The sequence below is a fragment of the Miscanthus floridulus genome, chromosome 3 (assembly GCF_019320115.1).
Source record: "Miscanthus floridulus cultivar M001 chromosome 3, ASM1932011v1, whole genome shotgun sequence".
Classification (NCBI taxonomy): domain Eukaryota; kingdom Viridiplantae; phylum Streptophyta; class Magnoliopsida; order Poales; family Poaceae; genus Miscanthus; species Miscanthus floridulus.
Window position 1 is genome coordinate 148609447 of NC_089582.1, and position 22357 is coordinate 148631803.

General features: G+C 43.1%; 1 protein-coding gene across 1 annotated transcript; it reads right to left on the minus strand.

The window, feature by feature from the left end:
* Positions 1-12830: 12830 nt before the first annotated feature.
* On the minus strand, positions 12831-18919 carry LOC136547484 (uncharacterized). Its single transcript, XM_066539423.1, has 9 exons — positions 18599-18919; positions 16231-16416; positions 15996-16088; positions 15721-15903; positions 15517-15619; positions 15237-15419; positions 13914-15049; positions 13090-13703; positions 12831-12906 (listed from the first exon to the last, which is right to left on the minus strand). The coding sequence occupies exons 1-9, from the start codon at positions 18917-18919 to the stop codon at positions 12831-12833; spliced, it is 2895 nt and encodes a 964-aa protein (XP_066395520.1).
* Positions 18920-22357: the final 3438 nt, after the last annotated feature.

Consider the following 22357-nt stretch of genomic DNA (forward strand, 5'->3'; position numbering starts at 1 on the left):
CCCACTCCTGACCTCCCCGCTCTGCTCGATCAATCGACACTCAGCTCTCGTTCCACCCAATCTCGCCCGGCGTACCACGTCGGTGTGCAGAGTGGGCTAAGTCCTATTTAGATCTAGATAAGACCCAAAATCAACTTTTTAGGGGCATGAATATACCGTTTTGGAACTTCGTGGACTAGGATAACACCGCTAGCTAAGTTCGGGGGACCATCGGTGATCACTTTAAAAGTTCATGGACTAGGATGACATCGTTGGCCAAGTCTAGGAATCTACATATCACTTTGGAAATTTGTGGACGGGGATGACACCGCCAGCCAAGTTTACGGACCGACGGTAAATTTTATTTGTCCCTGGATACTAGGGTCGCTATACATATCATGTCTCGGTAAGTAATGCACGGAAGCAATAAAACAAACACAACAAACTGCTGCACCTAAATGCCTTTTCTTCATTTCTCTATTTTCAAATTGTCCGCGCAAAAACGTGTCGATGCGCCGAGCACACAACAAGCCAGAAGGATCTGCTTGACGGAGCAAGGCTGGAGATCTGCTTGGCTTCAACGCAGGACCAGTCGACCCTACGAATTCCTCCCGAGGGCGTGCCAGTCAATTTGACCTGTAATTGATAAGGAGAGAAAGTTTATCAGTAATTTAAGGTGGAACATGTCGGTCTTGCCTAGACAGTTCCAAGTGTGCCATTTCGGGAGCAGCCAGTGTTAGCCCACTGGATCTTTAGCACGGAGATGCCTGACCACTCACTAATGTTGCCGAGCACGCACTAGTGATGCCGACCACGAACTATCGTTGTCCTCCCTCTAGTCATAGTATGTGGTCGGACAACATTAGTCGTGGTCGGCAGCGCTGGTGAGTGGTCGGTAACACTGGTGATCCAGTGGGCCAACAGCCAGACAAGAAAAATCGATCGAATAGCCGACACGAGAAGAAAATCGGCTGTTAAGGACTGTAACACTCACAGGTTGTGATTATTTTGATGATGACGAATATGGTGCACACAGATGTAAGTAAAATCATTAGCTAGACAAAATATAACCAGTATGAAGCATTGAGCTGATGAGTCTGATGAGAAAGGATATAACATGCAAACAAATCGACTATCTAGTACGAACAGTTCTACGAACGCTCTGAATCTAATCCACTATCATCAACAGTGAGGTTCGACCGGATCGATGTAGCTATGATGATAACAACAAACTAAAGTCAAAGAATTCAAAAAAAACCATCCATACCTTGACAGGTTTCTGAAAGACATACTATATCTGTGAAGGCGCAGGCGAATCGACTAAAAGAGCCGATTCCGGTAGAAAAAGAATCATAGCATGTGAACAATCGACTATTCAATATGAGCAGACCTATCAACTCCTCAAACCTAACCTATCATCTTTAACAGTGGAGTTTGACCGGATCGATGGCAGCCATAATAAAGATAACGGATTAAATCTTTAAAGAAAATGGATCTACTTATATTTAACAGGATCTTGATCGGACAGGTTGATGTTGCTGAAAAACTATTGACAGTAAAAACATCAGCAAGATCGGTAACTTAATGAATCTACCCGAAGGACGCCACCCTTAGGTAGAGCCGATAACTAGAGCTTAATCTAATTCGAGCAGTGGAGGTTGAACTTAATCGATGCAGTCGTACTTGAACTAGATAAAGATCGATAACTAGCTTATACTAGAGCTCGTAGTGGAGGTCGAACTTAACCGATGCAGCCTTACAAACCAAAGTATAAGCCATGTCGGTACTTATAGACAAGTCGGAGGTTGGCCAGACCGATACAACCCTGCTTGTTGAAGAACTCGACGAGATCTACACTACTCCTATAGTCCTACTCCTAAGGGTTGGCACGGAGCCAAAAAAAATAATTTGTATTGATTGATTGGATATCTATTACAATGGCCGAAGGTTTATATTTATACCCCGGGCGGATAAGAGTCCTGAAGGGACTTGTCTAACAAGATATATCTAAAACAAAGGAAAATATTTAAGATACAATGACTCTATTTCCCCTTTTGTAGAGTTCTTGCTAATAAAGCTTTCTTTGGCCGACATGTCTTCTCTTGTTTAATTCAACCAGCAAAGATCCTCTATGCAAACACCTTGCCGAGCATGTATATGAATATAACACCTAGCCGGTCATGTACATGCACATACATGATATACATGTCCTTGTTCGTTAAGCAAACAGAATATAATATTCCCAAATCTTCCATAGTATATTTCTTGATTTTCTCTCCCAGGCAAACAAGTTGCACGTAAGATTATTCTCCTTATACTTACCTTCCATTTGCTTCCATATTCCTTTAACATCTGATCTTGCATGCACGTGATTTGTATACGAACGTGGCATCAAGCCAGCCAATAACATACACTTATATGATAGTGTCTTGGCTTCCTTTATTGTTGATATGCATCTGGACGCTATGTTTATCCCGGGCTTCCTTCAATCTTCTTTATGCATGTACAAGCCAACTCTCAATGCTGGCTTTCCTTTTCTTCATGCACGTACACCATCAAGATTCAGGTAATTAACGTGGTACGCATGGAATTTGGAGACCTGTTCCCTTTTCAATTGATGAATATGTTGGACTCCTTCCTGGCCTGGCCTGTATGGAACCAATCCATTGCACAGCCTAGCGTATCCTAAGTGCATGAAACCAGTATCCTGCGTGCCAACTCCATTGTCCATAACCGATGTCCTCCCATGTTTTAGAACCTACAGCTACCAAGCAAGTCATACGTGATGCACCTCAAAATATATCAAATAATATTTCTGGGCCGATGAGAAACTCCCCGATGTCATGTATCTCCAAATATTTTAAAGAATATTCCTTGGCCGGCTCGTAAATATACCTTGATTAGGAGATTTTTCATGCTTTCAACATCATCGCCCGATCTCTTCTTTTCCAGGGAAAGTTTACCAAATTTTGGTGTCAACATAGGCCCCCTAGTTCGGAGTATGAATTTTTATGCTTCGAACTATTTTGATCCGATGGTCTTCTTTCCCTGAGTCGATGACAACTGATCGCAATCACTAAAAGCTGCATCGGCTCCATCTTCTTCTTGATCTTGATAACTTCAAAATTGATCTTTCTCTACATCTTCGTTCATCTACTTTAGCCGATTAGGAGCTGCCCCCCCCCCCCCCCCCCCCGAGTTCGATCACAGCAATACAAGTTAACCGACAGCACAAAAATATGTTGCATAAAAGTTCAGGTATTCTACGTGACAATCTTCTTTCAAGGAGTCGAGGAATTTACTGGCAGCGATATTACCTTATTCCAAGCGTCACCTACATATGTGAACTTTGAAGTGTCTACCATACCATCTTGAGTGGTTGAGGAACGGAATGGATTAGAATCCAGTCATCCTCGCTTCCTCTGCTCAGAAAACTTGGTTTTTTGAAAGATTTTCAAATTAAAACATAGCTTTGCTCCTCAAATGATTTTCTTAGATTACTCAATGTGTATAGTTCCTAGTCAAAGCATTGTTTTGTCTCTTCTTATCATACTTCTAAAAAGCTTATGTGGAGTTTTAGGTACTTACCTTGCATATATTGTAAGGTCAAATCCTTGATCCAAGGAGAGAAATGTCATACTCTTAGATCAAGATGTGCATGTGCGTGGAATATTTAGTGGCTAACCTAATTCTACTATGCTCTTTGAAATATATTTCTCTCTTATGGATTATTTTTGCGAGAACATGGGCTATCTTTTCTTATCTTTTTCTTTTTCTTTTATTTATTTATTTTGGACTTCTTTTGTATCCATCTTTTATATATTTTCGCATAACCCATATCTCTCTTTATAACAATTTTTTGAGAGAAATATTAAGAACTTAGAGCATTTATTCTAATAAAACCTAACATATTTTTGTCTTCTCCTAGTGTAGGAGCAGGACATTTTGGGGTGGATGAAAAATATATTTTTGCGTACTCCAAGAAAAGAAGCAACACATATATGTAGCGTGTACGTGATCTTGATCTTGGGAACATGATAAATCTCTCAATAAGGGTCAACAAGACTTGACAAAACTCAACATAAAGCAAGCAGCTTATGTGGAAGGTTTTTAATGAGACTACTATATGGCTCTGGTAGGAAATTCAACATCATTGAGGAGACAAGCTATTGATTTTGAATTTTTGTAAGAAAATTTCCCAAGTAGTTTGCAAAAAGAAGCAATGTTTCTTTCATCATACCATATCTCATGCATCAACTACTTAGATTGCATGCTTTCCCTATGATAGATTATTCACAAGTGACAGGAAAAGCATGAAATAAAGAATATGCGTCCCTCCGCTTTGAACCGATGAATGCCTTTGCTCGAACTTTCTCCCAGTATGTATATATCAGCTAGACTTCGTCGGCCTTATGATCTCTATGTTCTCAATTAAACATATGATATGGCATGACCGCACGTACTTCCAAGATCTGACTCATGCCTTTTGTGCCCACGTACATCGTGTATATATATGCATGGAAATCTGACTTGCATGCACTACATAAAGGGCTCTATCGGCTTGATGTCTTGATCTTCCAATTCTGAGTCGATTGCGAGCAATCTTTCATTTACGGCTTCTGACTTTTAATAAGGCGATTGTTAGTTTCAGAAGTCCCGCAATCAGATTAAGTTGAGAACACAGAAAGAGCACTACGAAAAATTCGCTTGCCAAAGCCACAAACCGCAACAAAGGTCAGGGTTGGCCAAGAGGCTTCTTGCGTTGGCCGCTGAGCGCGCTGTAGGTACATCATGATAGTGCATGCACCTTTGTTGTCGTCGGACATGTCCTCACCAAGCACGAGCTTAGATACCTTATCTTCCGCCAGCTCCTATCTTGTCACCAATGGAGCGGTGGTCGGTCATGTTGGCGTGGGGCTTCATGCTGAGCCGTCTAAAGGGTGTGGCGGTAAATGCTGAGGAGCTTGGCCACTATGGCGGTCGGCTCGAATAGTCTGCTGATGTCGACGCTGCTGCACTGCTCTGAGAAGGACGTGGATGCATCGGACATGGCACAACTGAGGTCACTCGCCATATCAACGAGACTCCGTGTGGACAACAATGAGCAGCATTTGTCGTGTTATGGCCTAGACTCTTCCACGTCCTTTGCTCATCCATCGGTTATGCCTCCACGAGAGAATATAGTCGATGTAGAGGAGGAGGTCCACAACCTTGTTTGCCAGCATCACTTCCTCGTCATCATCGTTAGTCGCGAGTTCCTTGATCTTGTTCCATGGTAACTTGTTGCTGCTGCCACTAACCTTGCGTCGCCACACGTACATAGCAGTCTCTACCCGGTCGGCCATTGCCAGCAAGTCATGCTCCCACGAGATGTTGAGCGTGTCAAGAAAGAATTCCAGTGAGAACTTGTCAGCGCCTTGCATGATGTGATACACCGGGTCCTCATGCTTGTTTATCCACTCTTGGGGAACAAATGGTTCATAGGCTTGGGTGCAGCCGATTCTACTTCATTGGAAGATGGCATCCAGGACACAGGGCATTGGCAGCCATCACTAGTCCTTGCTCTGTTGATCCGACCTCCTGAATGACAATAGTGTCCTCGGCAATGATGATGAAGTAATCAAGCCAGATGACCTTGTCCTGATATCCTTATCGATAGCTAATCTCCACCGTCTTTCGCATGTCGATAATAATTTTCAGCCGATGGTCTCCTATCGGCTGTAAGGTTGTCAACCTTTTCCGTATCTCTGATACAGCCTCCCATGATGACTTTTCCTTCTTATCAAAAAATATACTTGGTCGAACAACCGATGATAATAACCTATGGAGAAAAACTCAATGTGACCTCGACAATTGAACTAGCGACGGTCATCGGCTATGTTGATCCTCATTGGCTCTATGTGATTATTCTTGAAATTCCACTGCTGTACCAAAAACTGATATCTCACTAATCTTACACCCTTGTCGATCGGCTGCAGACTCCGTCAGTTTGAAGGGTAAGGTTTTGAACCAACAACCGATTCTATCTCAAGAGAGGTGATTGGTCTTTGTCAGCTTGGAGAGTAAATGCGTCATCGACAAGACCTTCCTCGCATGGAAACTTAAAGAAACAACAATTCCTTGCTTCTTGGTCCGCTTTTCAATAAAGGCCACTGTCAGTAAAACGACTTCATGCATATGTAAAATAGCCGATCTCAATTAATCCATGTCATGTACGCATCCATGAATAGTAAGCCAATGTAAAAATAGCCGATCTCCATATATTAGAATAATCATTATTAATTTGATCTTCTCTTGCTTGCATCGGTTGGCATAACAATGATATACTCCAAGCATCTTATCGGCTATTGACTTGATACCTTTGTTCTTGGCTACCACAATATTTAAACAAACTCTGAGAACCTTTCAATACTCGAAGCTGATTTTATGTATGTTGATAATAATTTTTGGCCGATGGTTATTGCTCAAAATCACTCGACTGACAGTGGGGTAGTTTGAAGAAATATTTCCTTAACCTATCAGCCATTTATAACAGCATGCAAACCTGACCTGCGAAAAACCTGAGTTCGGACTCCACCTCTTTTTGTAGACGCACACATACAAATTTTCCTTTTATTTATTTCTTCATATATGCATCCCGTGTCACAATATATTTGGAGTCCTGATTTTCGTCCATCATATCAATACTTGCATATGTGATAGTCCTCGGTAGATTCCTGTTTGCACTATGATCCCTTCCCTTTTTTTCAGCAGCAAATTTAGTCGATTGTGCCGCATCGGCTCTACATAGCCGATTGTGCATTCAGAACACCATTTGCGTATCCGAGCTCTTCACGTCGCACGTGGTCATCCACTACTGATGTACCTTTGCTGGCGGTATCTCTACTTGAGTCGGCCACATCGTGTCTGCTAGGCCAAATGGCTTCATCACCTGATGCATCAGTTGAAGTGGAAACTGAGCCAGTACTGGCCCCCCAGCCGATCTCTATATATCTGGACTCTTGATTCTTGGCTGCTTGCAGTAAAAGACCTCATCGACTTTTATTAACATGCGTGCCATCGACTGTCATAAGTTGAAGTTTTTGAGCTTGACGATGAATTTGCCGTGCACCTTGAACGTGTGTAGCTCCCTGGACCTGACTACCTCGGCGTACTTTGTGACCTGCTTCTTGAGCTCTAACAGCTCGTGGCAGTCTTGGTTGTCGTCGTCGAAGGAGTCGGGATTGGCGGTAGCCTGGTTGAGGCCGTGCGACATCCTTTGTACCATGCCAACGCTTCTCGTTCATCCTCGCCGTAGTTGGCGCATGGTACTCAAGATCATGCTCAACCCGAATTCGTCGGTATGATGTCCGACGCACTCGGAGCCATATCCATCGTGTCGTTCACTGTGATGTTGATGTCCGTCTTCCTCAGAGCCGACGTGTTGTTCACGCCATCACTGGTACGCCGTAGATGTGTCTAGCCACTTCATGATCTCGTACCTGCACTTTAGGAACATCCCGGCGGATCCGTCTACCTTGTTGATTGGATCGTCCATCGCCGGCCTTGTTCTCTGTGATGTCATGTCACAGTGGATCGAACAGTGGTAGGAGGCCGATGAACTGCCATGGTTCGTAAGCGCTTTCGTTTTCCCATCCAATATAGTTGTGGATCTTTTCCTCGGCACTCTTGTTCATCCGGCACGACTGATGGTCTGCTCGGGGTCCACATCAATCTCCTTTCGAACTTCGTTACGTGACCATGCTTCATCGGCTATTAGCTTCTCAATAAAATAACTCCATTAAGCTAATACTCCATCGGCTATTTAGTTTTTACAGCTGATGAGCTATACTCATTTTATGCAAGCCGATAGGCAACCTGGAGGCCACTTAGGATTTCATGCGAGCTGATGAGTCGATAGAATTTATCCATGATCTTCCAAGCCAATATCATTATTCTGGAATGTAATCATTAGCTGTTTTACCCTTGTAACATGAACCTTCAGAAACACCTATAGTTAGCTGCGTCCATAGCTGATGAATTTACTTCTATCAGAAGCTGATTCTAGATGTATATGACCATGTCAATAGAGTCGGCTCCTGTTCTGATCTGATTCCGTAGGAAGTTTGCTGGAGAAGTTGATGACTTAAGATACATCCAGATTTATCTTGCATCATTCATGACATGCATATACTATTTAAATATAGTAAGGGGGTGTTTGGTTTCAGGGACTAAAGTTTAGTCCGTGTCACATCAAACGTTCGGATGTTAATTAGGAGGACTAAATATGAGCTAATTAAAAAACTAATTACACAGGAGTAGACTAATTTACGAGATGAATCTATTAAGCATAATTAAGCCATCATTAGCACATATTTACTGTAGCACAACATTATCAAATCATGGACTAAATAGGCTTAAAAAAATCGTCTCACAAATTAGTCACAATCTGTGTAATTAGTTATTTTTTTAATCTATATTTAATACTCCATGCATGTGTCCAAATATTTGATGGGACAGGAACTAAAATCTGGACTAAGGAACCAAACACCCCCTAAGTCCTCAAGCTAGCTTGTCCATGTAAATTTGATGTAGACACGCATGCACCATATTAATTGTCCTTCTTCCAAACTTATCCCTCTTGAAACGATAACTTTGACATTAGTCTCATAATTACTAACTCTAGTCATGTTCTCGGCTCTAGCTCAATGCCTTCTTGGTATTGGCAACGTGCAAGCGCACGCGGCCGGCAATATCCCTCGGTCTCAAGATTTCGAATTTCTTTATCAAGGTGATGGCCCCACAATCCACATCACACGCGCATAGTCGATCCTAGAATCTCCATCTTGTAGGCAGCATCAAAATCAGAATAGTCGAGGAGGTTCCATTGCAGCGCTCTTTGCCGATCCGCCATCTGATGTTTGATACGCTTCACAATTTGACGCCGACACATACCACTTCCAACTTTGTTTGCTTTTCTCAACAGGTAATCACGGCCTCACCACGAACGAGCTCGATAGAATATGCTTAATTAACGAAGCAAAAACCCATCCATCAGCCAAATATCCTTTTTTTTTAATTTAAGTGCCGATGTCCCTTTTTTCTAGAATCAGCTTCCTGGACGCAATGAGTATGACTATCAACATCTTCCTCTGATATTTTTCTTTGCGGGCTTCCTGAAATCGGTTATCATAGGTCGAAGCTTCTTGTACCATGTATGTGAGGCCTTGACCTTCAAAGTTAGTAGCCGATTCTTCTCGTTTTGGTATTGGAAATACCTTCGAACACTTGAGCTGATGTAAATATTCTTGTTATTTGCTCACGTGACATCTTCTGGTAGCTTCCTGTGTGCATCCTTTGATTTGATCTAATATTGCCTTGTGATAAGCTATTTGTCGACGATCATTGTGAACACCAATACTAGTAGGTCGGCTCTGACATATCCAATGCATCGGCTCTTATTCTGTCTTGTTGTGATTTGACTTCCAAGTAGCCGATGAATTCATCCAGCCTAGTTGGCATGTTGAATACTTAGCCGACAGAACATGCTGTGATTAGGAGGTTAATAAAATATCGAGAAAGTATCTGACTTCCAATCAAATAATTGTGGTCCCACCGAGCGTGCCAAAACGTGTCGATGCGCCGAGCATACAGCAAGCCGAAAGAATCTGCTTGACGGAGCAAGGCTGGAGATCCGCTTGGCTTCAACGCAGGACCAGTCGACCCTGCGAATTCCTCCCGAGGGCGTGCCAGCCAATTTGACCTGCAATTGACAAGGAGAGAAGGTTTATATGTAATTTAAGGTGGAACATGTCGGTCTTGCCCAGACAGTTCTAAGTGTGCCGCTTTGGGAGCAGCTAGTGTTAGCCCACTGGATCTTCAGCACGAAGATGTCCGACCACTCACTAATGTTATCGAGCACGCACTAGGATGCTGACCATGAACTATCGTTGTCATCTCTCTAGTCATAGTGTGTGGTCGGACAACGTTAGTCATGGTCGGCAGCGCTGGTGAGTGGTTGGTAACACCGGTGATTCAGTGGGCCAACAGCCAGACAGGAAAAATCGATCGAATAGCCAACACGAGAAAAAAATCGGCTGTTAAGGACTGTAACACTCGCATGTTGTGATTATTTTGATGATGACGAATATGGTGCACACAGATGTAAGTAAAATCATCAGCTAGACAAAATATAACCAGTATGAAGCATTGAGCTGATAAGTCTGATGAGAAAGGATATAACATGCAAATAAATCGACTATCTAGTATGAACAGTTCTACGAACGCTCCGAATCTAATCCGCTATCATTAACAGTGAGGTTCGACCAGATCGATGTAGCTATGATGATAACAACAAACTAAAGCCAAAGATTCACAAAATCATCCATACCTTGACAGGTTTCTGAAAGACATGCTATATCTGTGAAGGCGCAGACGAATCGGCTAAAAGAGCCGATTCTGGTAGAAAAAGGGTCATAGCATGTGAACAATCGACTATTCAATACGAGCAGACCTATCAACTCCTCAAACCTAACCTATCATCTTTAACAGTGGGGTTCGACCGGATCGATAGCAGCCATAATAAAGATAACAGATTAAATCTTTAAAGAAAACGGATCTACTTATATTTAACAGGATTATGAAGACATACTATGAGCATTAAAGTACAGGCAATCGACTATTTTGCCGATGCAGACATAGCAAATAGCTAAGGTCACGCCTGATCAGGAATAAATCTACCAACTAGCATCCTCCAATCTAAAGTGCCATCAACGGGGATCGACCGGATCGTTGCAGCCATAATAGCGAACTATAGACCAGATATAACTAGCCAGCAAACCTCTTTAAGATCATACGTGCCTTAACCGCGTACTATGCACGATCAAGATCGAGGTAGAATAACCAATAAAACGTAACCCGTCGCTCAAAGTAAGAAATATCGTATTGTCACAAAGCAGACGACGGACTAAAAGGATATGGGGCCGATCTAGTTCGATCTTGATCTGGTAGGTTGATGTTGCTGAAAAACTATTGACAGTAAAAATATAAGCAAGATCTATAACTTAATGAATCTACCCGAAGTACGTCACCTTTAGATAGAGTCGATAACTTGACTTTAATCTAATTCGAGCAGTGGAGGTCGAACTTAACCGATGCAGCCGTACTTGAACTAGATAAAGATCGATGACTAGCTTATACTAGAGCTCGCAGTGGAGGTCGAACTTAATCGATGTAGCCTTACAAACTAAAGTATAAGCCATGACGGGACTTACAGACAAGCCGGAGGTCGGCCGGACCGATGCAGCCCTGCTTGTTGAAAAACTCGCCGAGATTACACTACTCCTACTCCTAAGGGTTGACACGGAGCCAAAAAAAAAATAATTTGTATTGATTAATTCGATGTCTATTACAATGGCCGGAGGTTTATATTTATACCCTGGGCGGATAAGAGTCCTGAAAGAACCTATCTAACAAGATATATCTAAAACAAAAGAAAATATTTAAGATACAATGACTCTATTTTCCCTTTTGTAGAGTTCTTGCTAATAAAGCTTTCTTTGGCCGACATGTCTTCTCTTGTTTAATTCAACCGGCAAAGATCCTCTATGCAAACACCTTGCCGAGCATGTGTATGAATATGACACCTAGCCGGCCATGTACATGCACATACATTATATACGTGTCCTTGTTCGTTAAGCGAACAGAATATAATATTCCCAAATCTTGCAAAGTATATTTCTTGATTTTCTCTCCCAGGCAAACAAGTTGCACGTAAGATTATTTTTCTGATACTTGCCTTCCATTTGCTTCCATATTCCTTTAACATCTGATCTTGCATGCCCGTGATTTGTATACGAACGTGACATCAAGCCAGCCAATATATACACATACACATATATGGTAGCGTCTTGGCTTCATTTATTGTTGATATGCACCTGGACGCTACGTTTATCCCGGGCTTCCTTCAATCTTTTTTACGCACGTAAGCCAACTCTCAATCTGGCTGGCTTTCCTTTTCTTCATGCACGTACACCATTAAGATTCAGGTAATTAACGTGATACACATGGAATTTGAAGACCTGTTCCCTTTTCAATTGATGAATATGTTGAACTCCTTCCTAGCCTGGTTTGTACGGAACCAATCCATTGCACAACCTGGCGTATCCCATGTGCATGAAACCAGCAAGTATCCTGCCTGGACTCCACCTCCATCGTCCATAACCGACTCCATCGTCCATAACCGATGTCCTCCCATGTTTCAGAACCTCCAGCTACCAAGCAAGTCATACGTGATGCACCTCAAAATATATCAAATAATATTTCCGGGCCGATGAGAAACTCCACGATGTCATATATCTCCAAATATTTTAAAGAATATTCCTCGGTCGGCTCGTAAATATACCTTGATTAGGAGTTTTTTTCTTGCTTTCAACATCATCGATCTCTTCTTTTCCAGAGAAAGCTTACTAAATTTTGCTGTCAACACAGATCAAAAGCTAAACAAGCAAATCTACAGAATCACGGTTCCTTTTTTGGGAACATTTTCCACTTCTCCTGTCCAAAAGTTTTTGGACTGTCTATGCTGAAGACGAAACTATATTGCTACACTACGCCTTCTAGGTGTTGCTTATCTAAGGAAAGGATTCATCATCATCTAAAAAGAAATAAAGGTGAGACGAGGATTATTATTGTTTTACACGGCACCACACTGCCACCATATCACGAAGGCTAATAGCATCTAAACTTGCGACGCTGTCGGATGAAAATCCTGCTGGGGCACCTATCTGACATCCTGCTGTAACTCCGAGCTTCTTCCCGTCACTAACTTCTACCACTACGATTAGCTGGATTATCTCAATGTCCTGTCAGTCTCAGCGGCAACCAGCTTGGAGGGGAGGGAAATCAGCTTCATCTCTCAGTTGGTACATCTCTTCATTCTCTTCTGACCTGCACGTTTTCACTAAAAATATTATGGGAATTTCTTGACTCCAGTTACTTCTCATACAACAAAACTGCAGAGACTTAATTGGGTCCTAAACTGCAACAACATGAGCTACATGTTCCAAGCAGTAAAACACTGCAAGGTACTGATCGCATAAAAATTATACACTATGAGATGGAAATAAATACCTGCTTTTGGTTTCAACAGCCTTAGCGCTCGGCACCACTGAAGCAGGGGCTTCAGCAGGCGCCTTGCTAACAGGGGGAGGTACTACTTCAGCTCTCTTTCTAGTGGGGAGCGCTGGGAATGCTTCCTCAAACTGTGTTGAGGTTGGGGTAAGTCCCAACGAGAAAGGCCCCAAGGATCCAAACTCCAAACTTTCCGCCGCATGTAAAAAATCTGCTGTGGCAGGTGAGGAAGGCTGACAGGTAGGATTTCCTTGACCTTTTTGAGGAAGTACTATCCCTGACGAAGATGATGGTGGCTTTGTCTGTCTTCCCTCCTCAACAAATTCTCTTCCTACTGCCTGTTTGGTTCCACCGTCTGTTGCTACATGCTCCTTGAAACGAACAAAATCTCCATCCGGAACTGAGCTCTTGCTTGAATAACCACTCTGCTGCGCACTGTTTTGCTTCTTCGACGATTGATTTGTTGCACTTTGAGCTATGGCATCTTCAGTTTGTGAGCCAGAATATCCTTGCTCAGCTGAGTAATACCGACGATCAGGTAACCTCTGTCTTTGTTTTCTTGCTCGTATGATTTCTCTTTCAAGCGTTACACGCTCCCTGTATGTATGATAACTCTGGAAATCAAAACATGGACAGAGATTGAATAAGTAACCAATTGAAGAAGCTTTTACCAATAAACATGGTCACGTGCTATCTGGTTATACAAAAACTATGCCCATTTACCCTTAAAAGGAAATAATAAATCATGCAAGAGCTGGATGAATTTACTGAAAAAGTACAAATAAGTAAACAAACAAATAAGATCGTGTGATAAGAGTTTGTACCACATTGGGAATGTATGTGCCAGTTCCATGCGTCTTAGGAGAGAAACAAAACCAAGAAACAGGATAGTTATCTGAATTGGTTGAAGGAGATGAAGGAAATGTTGATCCGTTGGGGGACAATGGTATATTCTGCTGCCAAACCATATCCACTTGGGCCTCAGCATATGGTTGTTGTGAATCATCTCCTGTCCTATTAGAACAATACACAGGAGATAGTTTCCTTCTCTCGCTATCAGTAGATGAAGCTAATGACAGGCTTGAGGATCTAGTGCTAGTTTTCAACTTCAAGATCATGTCTGGCATCTTGAAAGAATCCTCATCTAGCACATCAGCTAAACATGCTTCTTCAACAGCCTGCAGGAGTTCATCAAACAAAGACTCCAGGTGGTACTGAACTTTGCGAAGGCATCCCAAGTGCAGCTCCAGATCACCTGAGAGATCCAGCATATTTGACAGCAAGAAGGGTGGGAGTAGCTTTTTTCCTGCACGGGGAGCAGTCCAATCTGACTCATCAACAAAACAAGAACTGGAAAAATCCAAGATATTTGCACTAGTCGAGTTAGTCAATATATGCGATGGATGCTCCGCATAAATCTGTTGTGGCACATTTAATCTACTGATCTGGTGTAAATCTTCCTCTGCTGCATAATTCTCCAAGCACTCTTTACTGTTGCCATTACCATTATCTTGAGAAAAGGATGAGTGGCTCCTTAAACTTGCTAAAGTTGATGCATTTTCTTTGAAATCAGATGCACGTTCCATGAACCAGATTTTGTTCCAAGGAAGATCCTGAACAAGACCAGGCAAATACTTACCTGAATTCTTATGCACATCTGTCACACTCGAGTCCTTGTCTGGCAGTTTCGATGAATGACATGAACTTCCGTTTTCACCCTCATTCATGCAAGAAGATTTACACCTCGATCCATCTTCACTAAGTGCCCTCTCAGGACCAAGCAAGGGTTGGAATGAACTACAAGTGTCAATGTCAGGTCTTTCTCCCTTTCCATGTCTCTTCAGTGTGTTTGCGAAAAATCCGTAAATTTCATCACGAATGTACTCGGAGGGTAACATGAGAATTTGACCAAGCTTTTGTGCTCCAAATGAGAAAGCACTGCGTATGCGATAAAAGTTTGCTGCACAAGATTAGCATATGTCAAGAACACTTATCATAGGAACCCTCCATTAAAAGGATTTTTAGTATACGTGCAGCAAAAAATGTGGTAAACATCCACACACACACACATGCACTGTTTCGAAAACATAAAAAATGAGGTGACACAGTACATAAGAAAATGAATTAGTGCCTTTTTTCATTCTAACCTTTGCTGACACTTCTGCCGAGATTATTATTCGCCTTGAGTGGATCGATTATGTTTAAAAACTTCCGGCGGAATTGCGTGTCGCATCCCTCACACTCATTTGGAATTACAAGAAGTCTATCCAAATAGCCTTGATGGAATTCCTTGCCAAGCAATAATTCACCTTGTATTTCTGTAGGTTCCACTGCAAGTTGCAAATTTAATAATTATTAGATTAGACAAGAGATCATACCACTGTGATTCATCAACAAAACAAAATAAAACAAGAACATATGACCCACCAGTTAAGTTCGGTAATGATGACAAATCAACAGGGCCATTTAAGCTAATGCCATATCGATCCCAGTCAAACTTGCTAAAATATTCCAAAAACCTATAAAGGGCCTGTTAAAAAAAGCAGGCAGTACATGCAAAAGAATTAGTTCGAATATCACTTAAACATATTTGTAAGGAGCTCAAAAGTTCTGAATTCCAAAAATTATTACCTCCAGAGGACCATGCAGAGACTTGTGGAACATATTGAATATGTAAAGAATAAGTGTTTCCAAGGCATAAGTAGATATCAGTCCATGATGGGCTCCTAATATGCGACTTTCATGGTAGCACCAAGCCTTGATTAACATAATGCTCCTTTTGAACAAATGGTTTTTGCCAATCTGACGGTCAACCTAAAGCAATAACAGTAACTCGTTCAATGTATAGTGTTTTTCAAACCCAGAAAGTGCATGTGGAGCAAAAATTCAAGTTTGCATTTGCTTACCAGCTCAAGAAAGCAGAACGTGGACACCCCCCCAATTTGGTTGAAAGAGACATCCACGATAATGTTCTCAATAATACATTTTATGAGCTTAACCTAGTTGAACAATAAAACCAAAGTTAGCACACGGGCAATATCAAAATGTATCAAGAAAAAAAATAATGTGTATCAAGTATCAACTACTTTGACAGAAAAGTGGGTTAAACATAAGATGCACAAATAGGAGTATGCACTGTACCTCAGCGTTGATGAAGTGCAAGCCTGTCAGTTTGAACTCGGCGTCACAGTTTTCCTGTTCCGACTCGAGCATTCTGCGGACATCATCGATGAATGTACTGTTTAACCATGTGTTCCCCAGTACGGTTATATCAACGTCGCCATCGGGGAGGTACGTCCTCAGCGGCACTGATCCAAATGCAAAGACCTGGATTGTATGATAATACAAAAAACAATGTTATTTCAGTGCAAAATGTGCTAATGTTCAAAATAAAGGAGATAATGTGCTGCACACTAATAGCAAATCCACCGAGAAAATGTGCTGCACACTAATAGCCAAACCACTGAGAAAATGTAACATGCATTTCAATTGACATTAGTGGATCTGTGGATGTGGTGTGTACGAACTACTGTCGAACATCTATAAACACCAACACATTCTTCTTATACGGTTTTAATTGCATACAAAACAGAAGTTTACAGATCTCATGCGTGCACCACAGTTGAATGCAGTACGGTGGCAGGAAGTGGAAGGAATCTATGCTGATCGACCTAAACACATCGCTCCTGCTCTGTGGCATCCGTATCTCAAATGTTGGCCAGTGGCCGCAGCATGCCGAGGAGGTTGACATGAAGGTGGTGACCAGCTTTCAGTAAATATAAATATAAATATAGGATATGCAGCACCGGCCTAATTTTTCAGGCCCTGCATGCCGCACACTCATCTAAGGTATATCGATCGTATACGCATGTCGCCGCAGCACGTACGTAGCGCAGATGGCACTAGATATGGTGTGGAGAAAAGCTATTAGTTGCCGATGCCTGCTCGATTCAGGCACGTGAGATGGTAGGCAGCCACTGCGGCCGGTGTCAAGCAAAGCTATCATATGTATATAGTTGCCGAAGCCTGTTCGATTCAGGCACCCAGGAACCCACATCATCACAGGTCACCTGCGATGCATCGGCGCATGCATCTAGATTACGAGCCTGACACGATCACGAGTTCAGGACACGGCGAAGGCCTAGGATGGGTCGTGTCTTTTCTCTGAAGACACGGAAAAAGCTACACAGGAGGCCGCAGTCCACGACAGAAACAGAAACAGTTCTAATCGTGCCCAGAAATGTCCTAATCGCCGGCTTAACAAAACCTGTACGTACTTGGTAGCAACAGGGTAAAAAAGTGGAAGCAAGGTATAATCCAGTTACCTAATAATATTTAAAAAGTCAAATTACTTAATTACCCGAACATAAAAGGACAAAAAATACATTTGACCAGAAAATGGACCTGAAAATACTAGCCACTGCACATGACGTGATGCATGCTACCTGGCGTGACATAAGGGTTCTAGTAATCCAAGTACTAAGACTGACGAGTCGACTGAATGATTAGTCGAAAAGGTAGCATTAGAAAAAGACCATGGTGGGTGGGACATGGAAGTATATGGATCAAGAATTAATAAACAGAATATCCCTAATCCCAATCCCAATCCCAGCGGCTAGGGTGAAGGAAATCTACACAGGAGCATGCATGGAATGGCCGGACTTAGCATAGGCACACACATACGCGCATGACGAAAACAGAAACAGCCATGGACGGACGACAGATGCACGTACGTGCGGCTGCGGCCTTTTCGCTACGACCTATACATACGCTACGGCGACAGCGACCACAGTCCACGTCACGTCACTACACATTTGTTTTCTCGCGCTAGCGACAGGGGCACGGTGAAAGCGGGCGAAGGCGACAGATTTGACCATCGTGCTGTAATAAAAACTAATAAAAAATAAAAACTGAGAGAAAACTAGCTCCGACAGCACAATAAGCATGCGATAGTCAACGGCAATCAGTAAAATAGGACGAGGAGCATACATACATGCAGGATATATAGTACTATTTATTGTAATAATAATAACAAGCATAAAAAAGGATTATGAATTAATGAAAAAGATTCTTTATCCCTATATACAATGCAATACGTACGGAGTATATAATCCAATCACGCATATGAACATCCACGAGCAGGACCTGCTAGGACCCAGGTCCTAGCTAGAAGCTAGAATGCGACGGCGTGCAGTGCAGTACGCGGCGATGCGATTGGGATCGGGGATTGCGGGTACGCAGGAGCGGGCCAGCGGCACGAGCTAGGCTTCCGTTCCGGGAATGCAAACACCAAGCAGCGCCGGCGCACGACACGAAAACGAAACGGAAAGCTAAACCCCTTCCCTTCTCTCCCTCCCGAAGCTGAAGACGACGACGCGGGCGGGCGGCCGGGTAAGCGGCGGGCGACAGGGAGAGGCTAGGGAGCTAGCGCTGGCGCTCGCGAGAAAATAAACGGCTCCCTCGGGTAGGGAGATGGAGAGGGATCGGAGCGGGGGGTGTACGCACGCACCTCGCAGCCGAGGGAGGAGCCGATGAGTCGCCTGAGGTAGCTGACGACGTCCTGGCGGCGCCGCTCCGCCTCCTGGGTGGGGTGGACGCGCAGCACCACCTCGCCGGCGGCCGCCTCCGCTGCGCGCACCGCGTCCCGCCGGATCGCCGCCGGCGGCGGCGCCCTCCTTGCCATCACCGCCGCCAGCGTATCCCTCTCGCCTCCGCCGCCGCTCGCGCCGGCAGCGGCAGCGCCCCTCCCCCATGGGAGCGCCCACCCGTCGGCGCCTGGCACGAACCACCCGCCGTCCGCTCCCTGGCCGCGGCCGCCGAAGTACGCCATTGGAGCCCGGGGGAGGAATCCAATCGATCGGAACGAATGGAAAGCGCCGCGGGCGGAATCGGCGGGGTTTTCGCCCTCCGAGGCAGGAAAAGATTTCTCCCCTTCTCCTTTGGGGTCGGGTCCGGTCTCCTCTGGTCCGCTCGGGGATCCAGGTGGAGTTGGTTTGGTTTCTTCGGCTGCGGCTGCGGCTGGCTGCCCCGCTCTGATCGATCTGGTTGCCCGAGGTGTGGAAGAACTGGCTGCCTAGCTCCGCACTCGCCCTGCCGCTGCTTATATAGGCGAGGCCACCGCAACGGGCCTGCGTGGTGCGTGCCTGCGCCCTGCTGTGGCTTCGTTACCTCTAGATATATATAGATAGATAGAGGATTCTGCTTTTCTTTAAAATAATAGATAGACTATGTAATTTGTTGGGTGCATATATATGGACAAATTAAAGGAAGAAGATGTGGATGACTGCCAAAACCGGGGGCACGCAGGGGCTAGCCCTGATGTATTGTGGTATTTAGAGGATTTTGATTGATCTGATATGGTAACTATATATGTATGCATGGTTGCTGTAAATAAATGTAAGACACTATTAATTTACTTGGTTCTAGTATGTGAGGTAGGCAAGAGGTGACTATTGTGTATGCTTTGATCCATGGATGGTCTTGTTCATATGCCTCATGAGACTAAGCAATGGCAATTGCACCAAAGTGGATCCCTGGACGTGGTGCTAGCATTACCGTGACTCTCGGAATTGGACTGAGCGAACACGACAAATGGGTTGTTGGTCAGTAAAAACGTTAGGCGCGGCTCTTTTGGTGAGTGGATATCTTTTTTAGTTGTCGGGTATCGATGTCTCTGATACGACAACCATTAGATATGGTCGAATTGATAAGCATATCCAAGTCATGTATGCGTCACGGCGGTTTTCAGTTGATCCGTTGCTAAGATGCAGGCGTATGTAGGGGTAGCTTTGCTTCGCTCTGTCGCCCTTTTGCATTTTCACCCTTTTACATGTCGGATGAACACGTGTCAGTTCTCGTGTAGCTAGCAAGCGGAATCCTTACCGACAAGTGACGGGTATTTGTTGGTTTTACGAATATGATATGTAAGAAAATATGCTATGTGCATCTTGATGATCATCGAAACATCTAATGTTTTGTGTGTTATGAGATGGAAAGATGGCTATTGCACTAGAATGGCTCTACCGGATGTGCTAGCATATGACTTTGAAATTTCATCGAGCGAATGCGACAAACGTTGGCGGTTGCTCAGTGAAAGGACTAGGTGGAACACTTTTGGCGTTAGCGGGCCGTTTTTTCAAAAGTATCAATATTTCTGAGACGGTCACCTTGGATATGGTGGAATTGATAAGGATATCCAAGTCATGTATGTGTCATGGCGGTTTTCCATGGATCCGTTGCTAAAGTGATTGCATAGGCATATCTCTGCTTTGTCGCTTTTGTATTTACACCTTTGTACAAGTCAAGTTAAACACGTCAATTGTCGTATACCTAATGAGCGTTGCCTTATTAACCGACAAATTTGTACATTTTTTTTATCTTTGACAAGTGGTGTATATTTGGATTTTCACAAACTATTATCTCTTCATATACTTTCTACCTAGAAAACAATTAAAAAATTCACACATATGGTGGTTAGATATACTGATAACTTTCTACTGATCGTTAAGTAAAATTTTACCAGCACAAGAGAAATTCCTACAAACAGAAAAACACAATAATCGACCCAAATCGCTGTATAGTGCCGCTTGCAAGCTATTTTCTTTCCAATTTAGATGATGCACGGTTTTCTTGGGGCAATTTACTCGTTGCTTTTATCCATGAAAAGTAATTGAAGCACCTTTCAAATACACACCCATTTTGTTAGTTATCAATTTTTATTTCTTGAGAATTCAAGGTTGTAAAAATCACATTGCTGGGTGGTCTATAATCGAAGTACTAAAATTCACGGACCACAGTTTTGGACAATTAGCTCTGCACTTTTTACCGCAAATCACGTGTATAGAGCTTCCATGAGGCGAACCTGTCCCTTAGAATCCTCTTAGCAACCATTGATGACTTCTAGTAACCTCTGATGCACAAGAAACAGTACATGGATCCAAACAAACATGGATGCATTTTAGAGTTGCCATATACCATTAAACCCGTGTAAAGAATGATAAAAAAAATAACAGGTGAAAATTAAATAGCACTGCCATAATAGCACAGAGATCTCCCGTCTTCTAAAAGGAGAATGGAATCCCATTCATTTCCTGCTAGTACATTATCAGCGAATCCAGGGCACATTGATTATTTTTCTGAAAGATAATATAGATAAACAATGTAAACGAGGCAAGGTAAATATATCTTATATATGTTTATTACCATCTATCTTGCTTGCATCCATGTATATTTCTCTCTCAAAGTATATGGCAGTAGAGCTGGAAAATACATATACTTGGCATATTGTTATTATTCTCTTAACCATTGGGTTTTCCCGGATGATTCCTTTTTTTTAAGCAGTAGTTGATTGAGCAACATATATTTCAAGTGCTGTAAATCTTGACTGCTTTTAATTAAATGCATGCCTCTTGGCTGTAGAAGCTTTTTGGCTCTATAGGAGCTGCTAGCTGTATGTTTTGGATTTAGCTGATAATAATGTTACTGGTTATTAATAATTTTGGCTATAAAAATAAATAAAAAAGGTTTAATGACATAATCATAGCCACAGTGAACCACCAGCCGCCGTTCGATGCAAAACAGACCATATCTTCAAGCTAGCCTAGCCATCTTTAAGATCATCCGCAGCGGTGAATCGATTTATTTAAGAGAGTGCCACCTATGCGATGAATCCATGCATCTAAAAATCGATTCTTTGTCCTGCAGTGATGAGTCGACGCGAGCAGAGACATGGGCCCCTCTGGCGGGACAGCAGCAGAGAGGAGACAACTTTCCTTGGCCCTTCGCCGGATGAAGAAATCATTTTTTTATTGCTAATGGCCGCTGGCGCTGATGAACCGATGTGCTCCAGTCGATGAACCGACTCATTTTGGTGACACGTAGGATGTTGCATCGGTTTGTTTTTGCCACTCGAGAAGCCCTAAGGGCGTCAGATATATCTAGAACGGCTTTCGCGGCGCGACACAGTTGTCTGGCGTCCTGTTCTTCTATTCAAAATAGCCAAATTGACAGGTCAGCACCCAGGTGGGGCCACTTTGGTTCCTGGGGCACCGACTCTAGAACAGCATCGACTGATCGACCACAGTGGTTTTGGTAACCAGCTAGCGGTAAGGGTTTATAATTATTACCTAGGAATTTCACGAGAATCATATGCAGGAAACACAAGAATTTCCCGCGTTCTAAAGGGATCCTAAACATGTTGACTATACTAAGACGTACGACGTATGTCGATACAATTTTTCATGTGCGAGAATTTTGGTGGGGGTGTAAA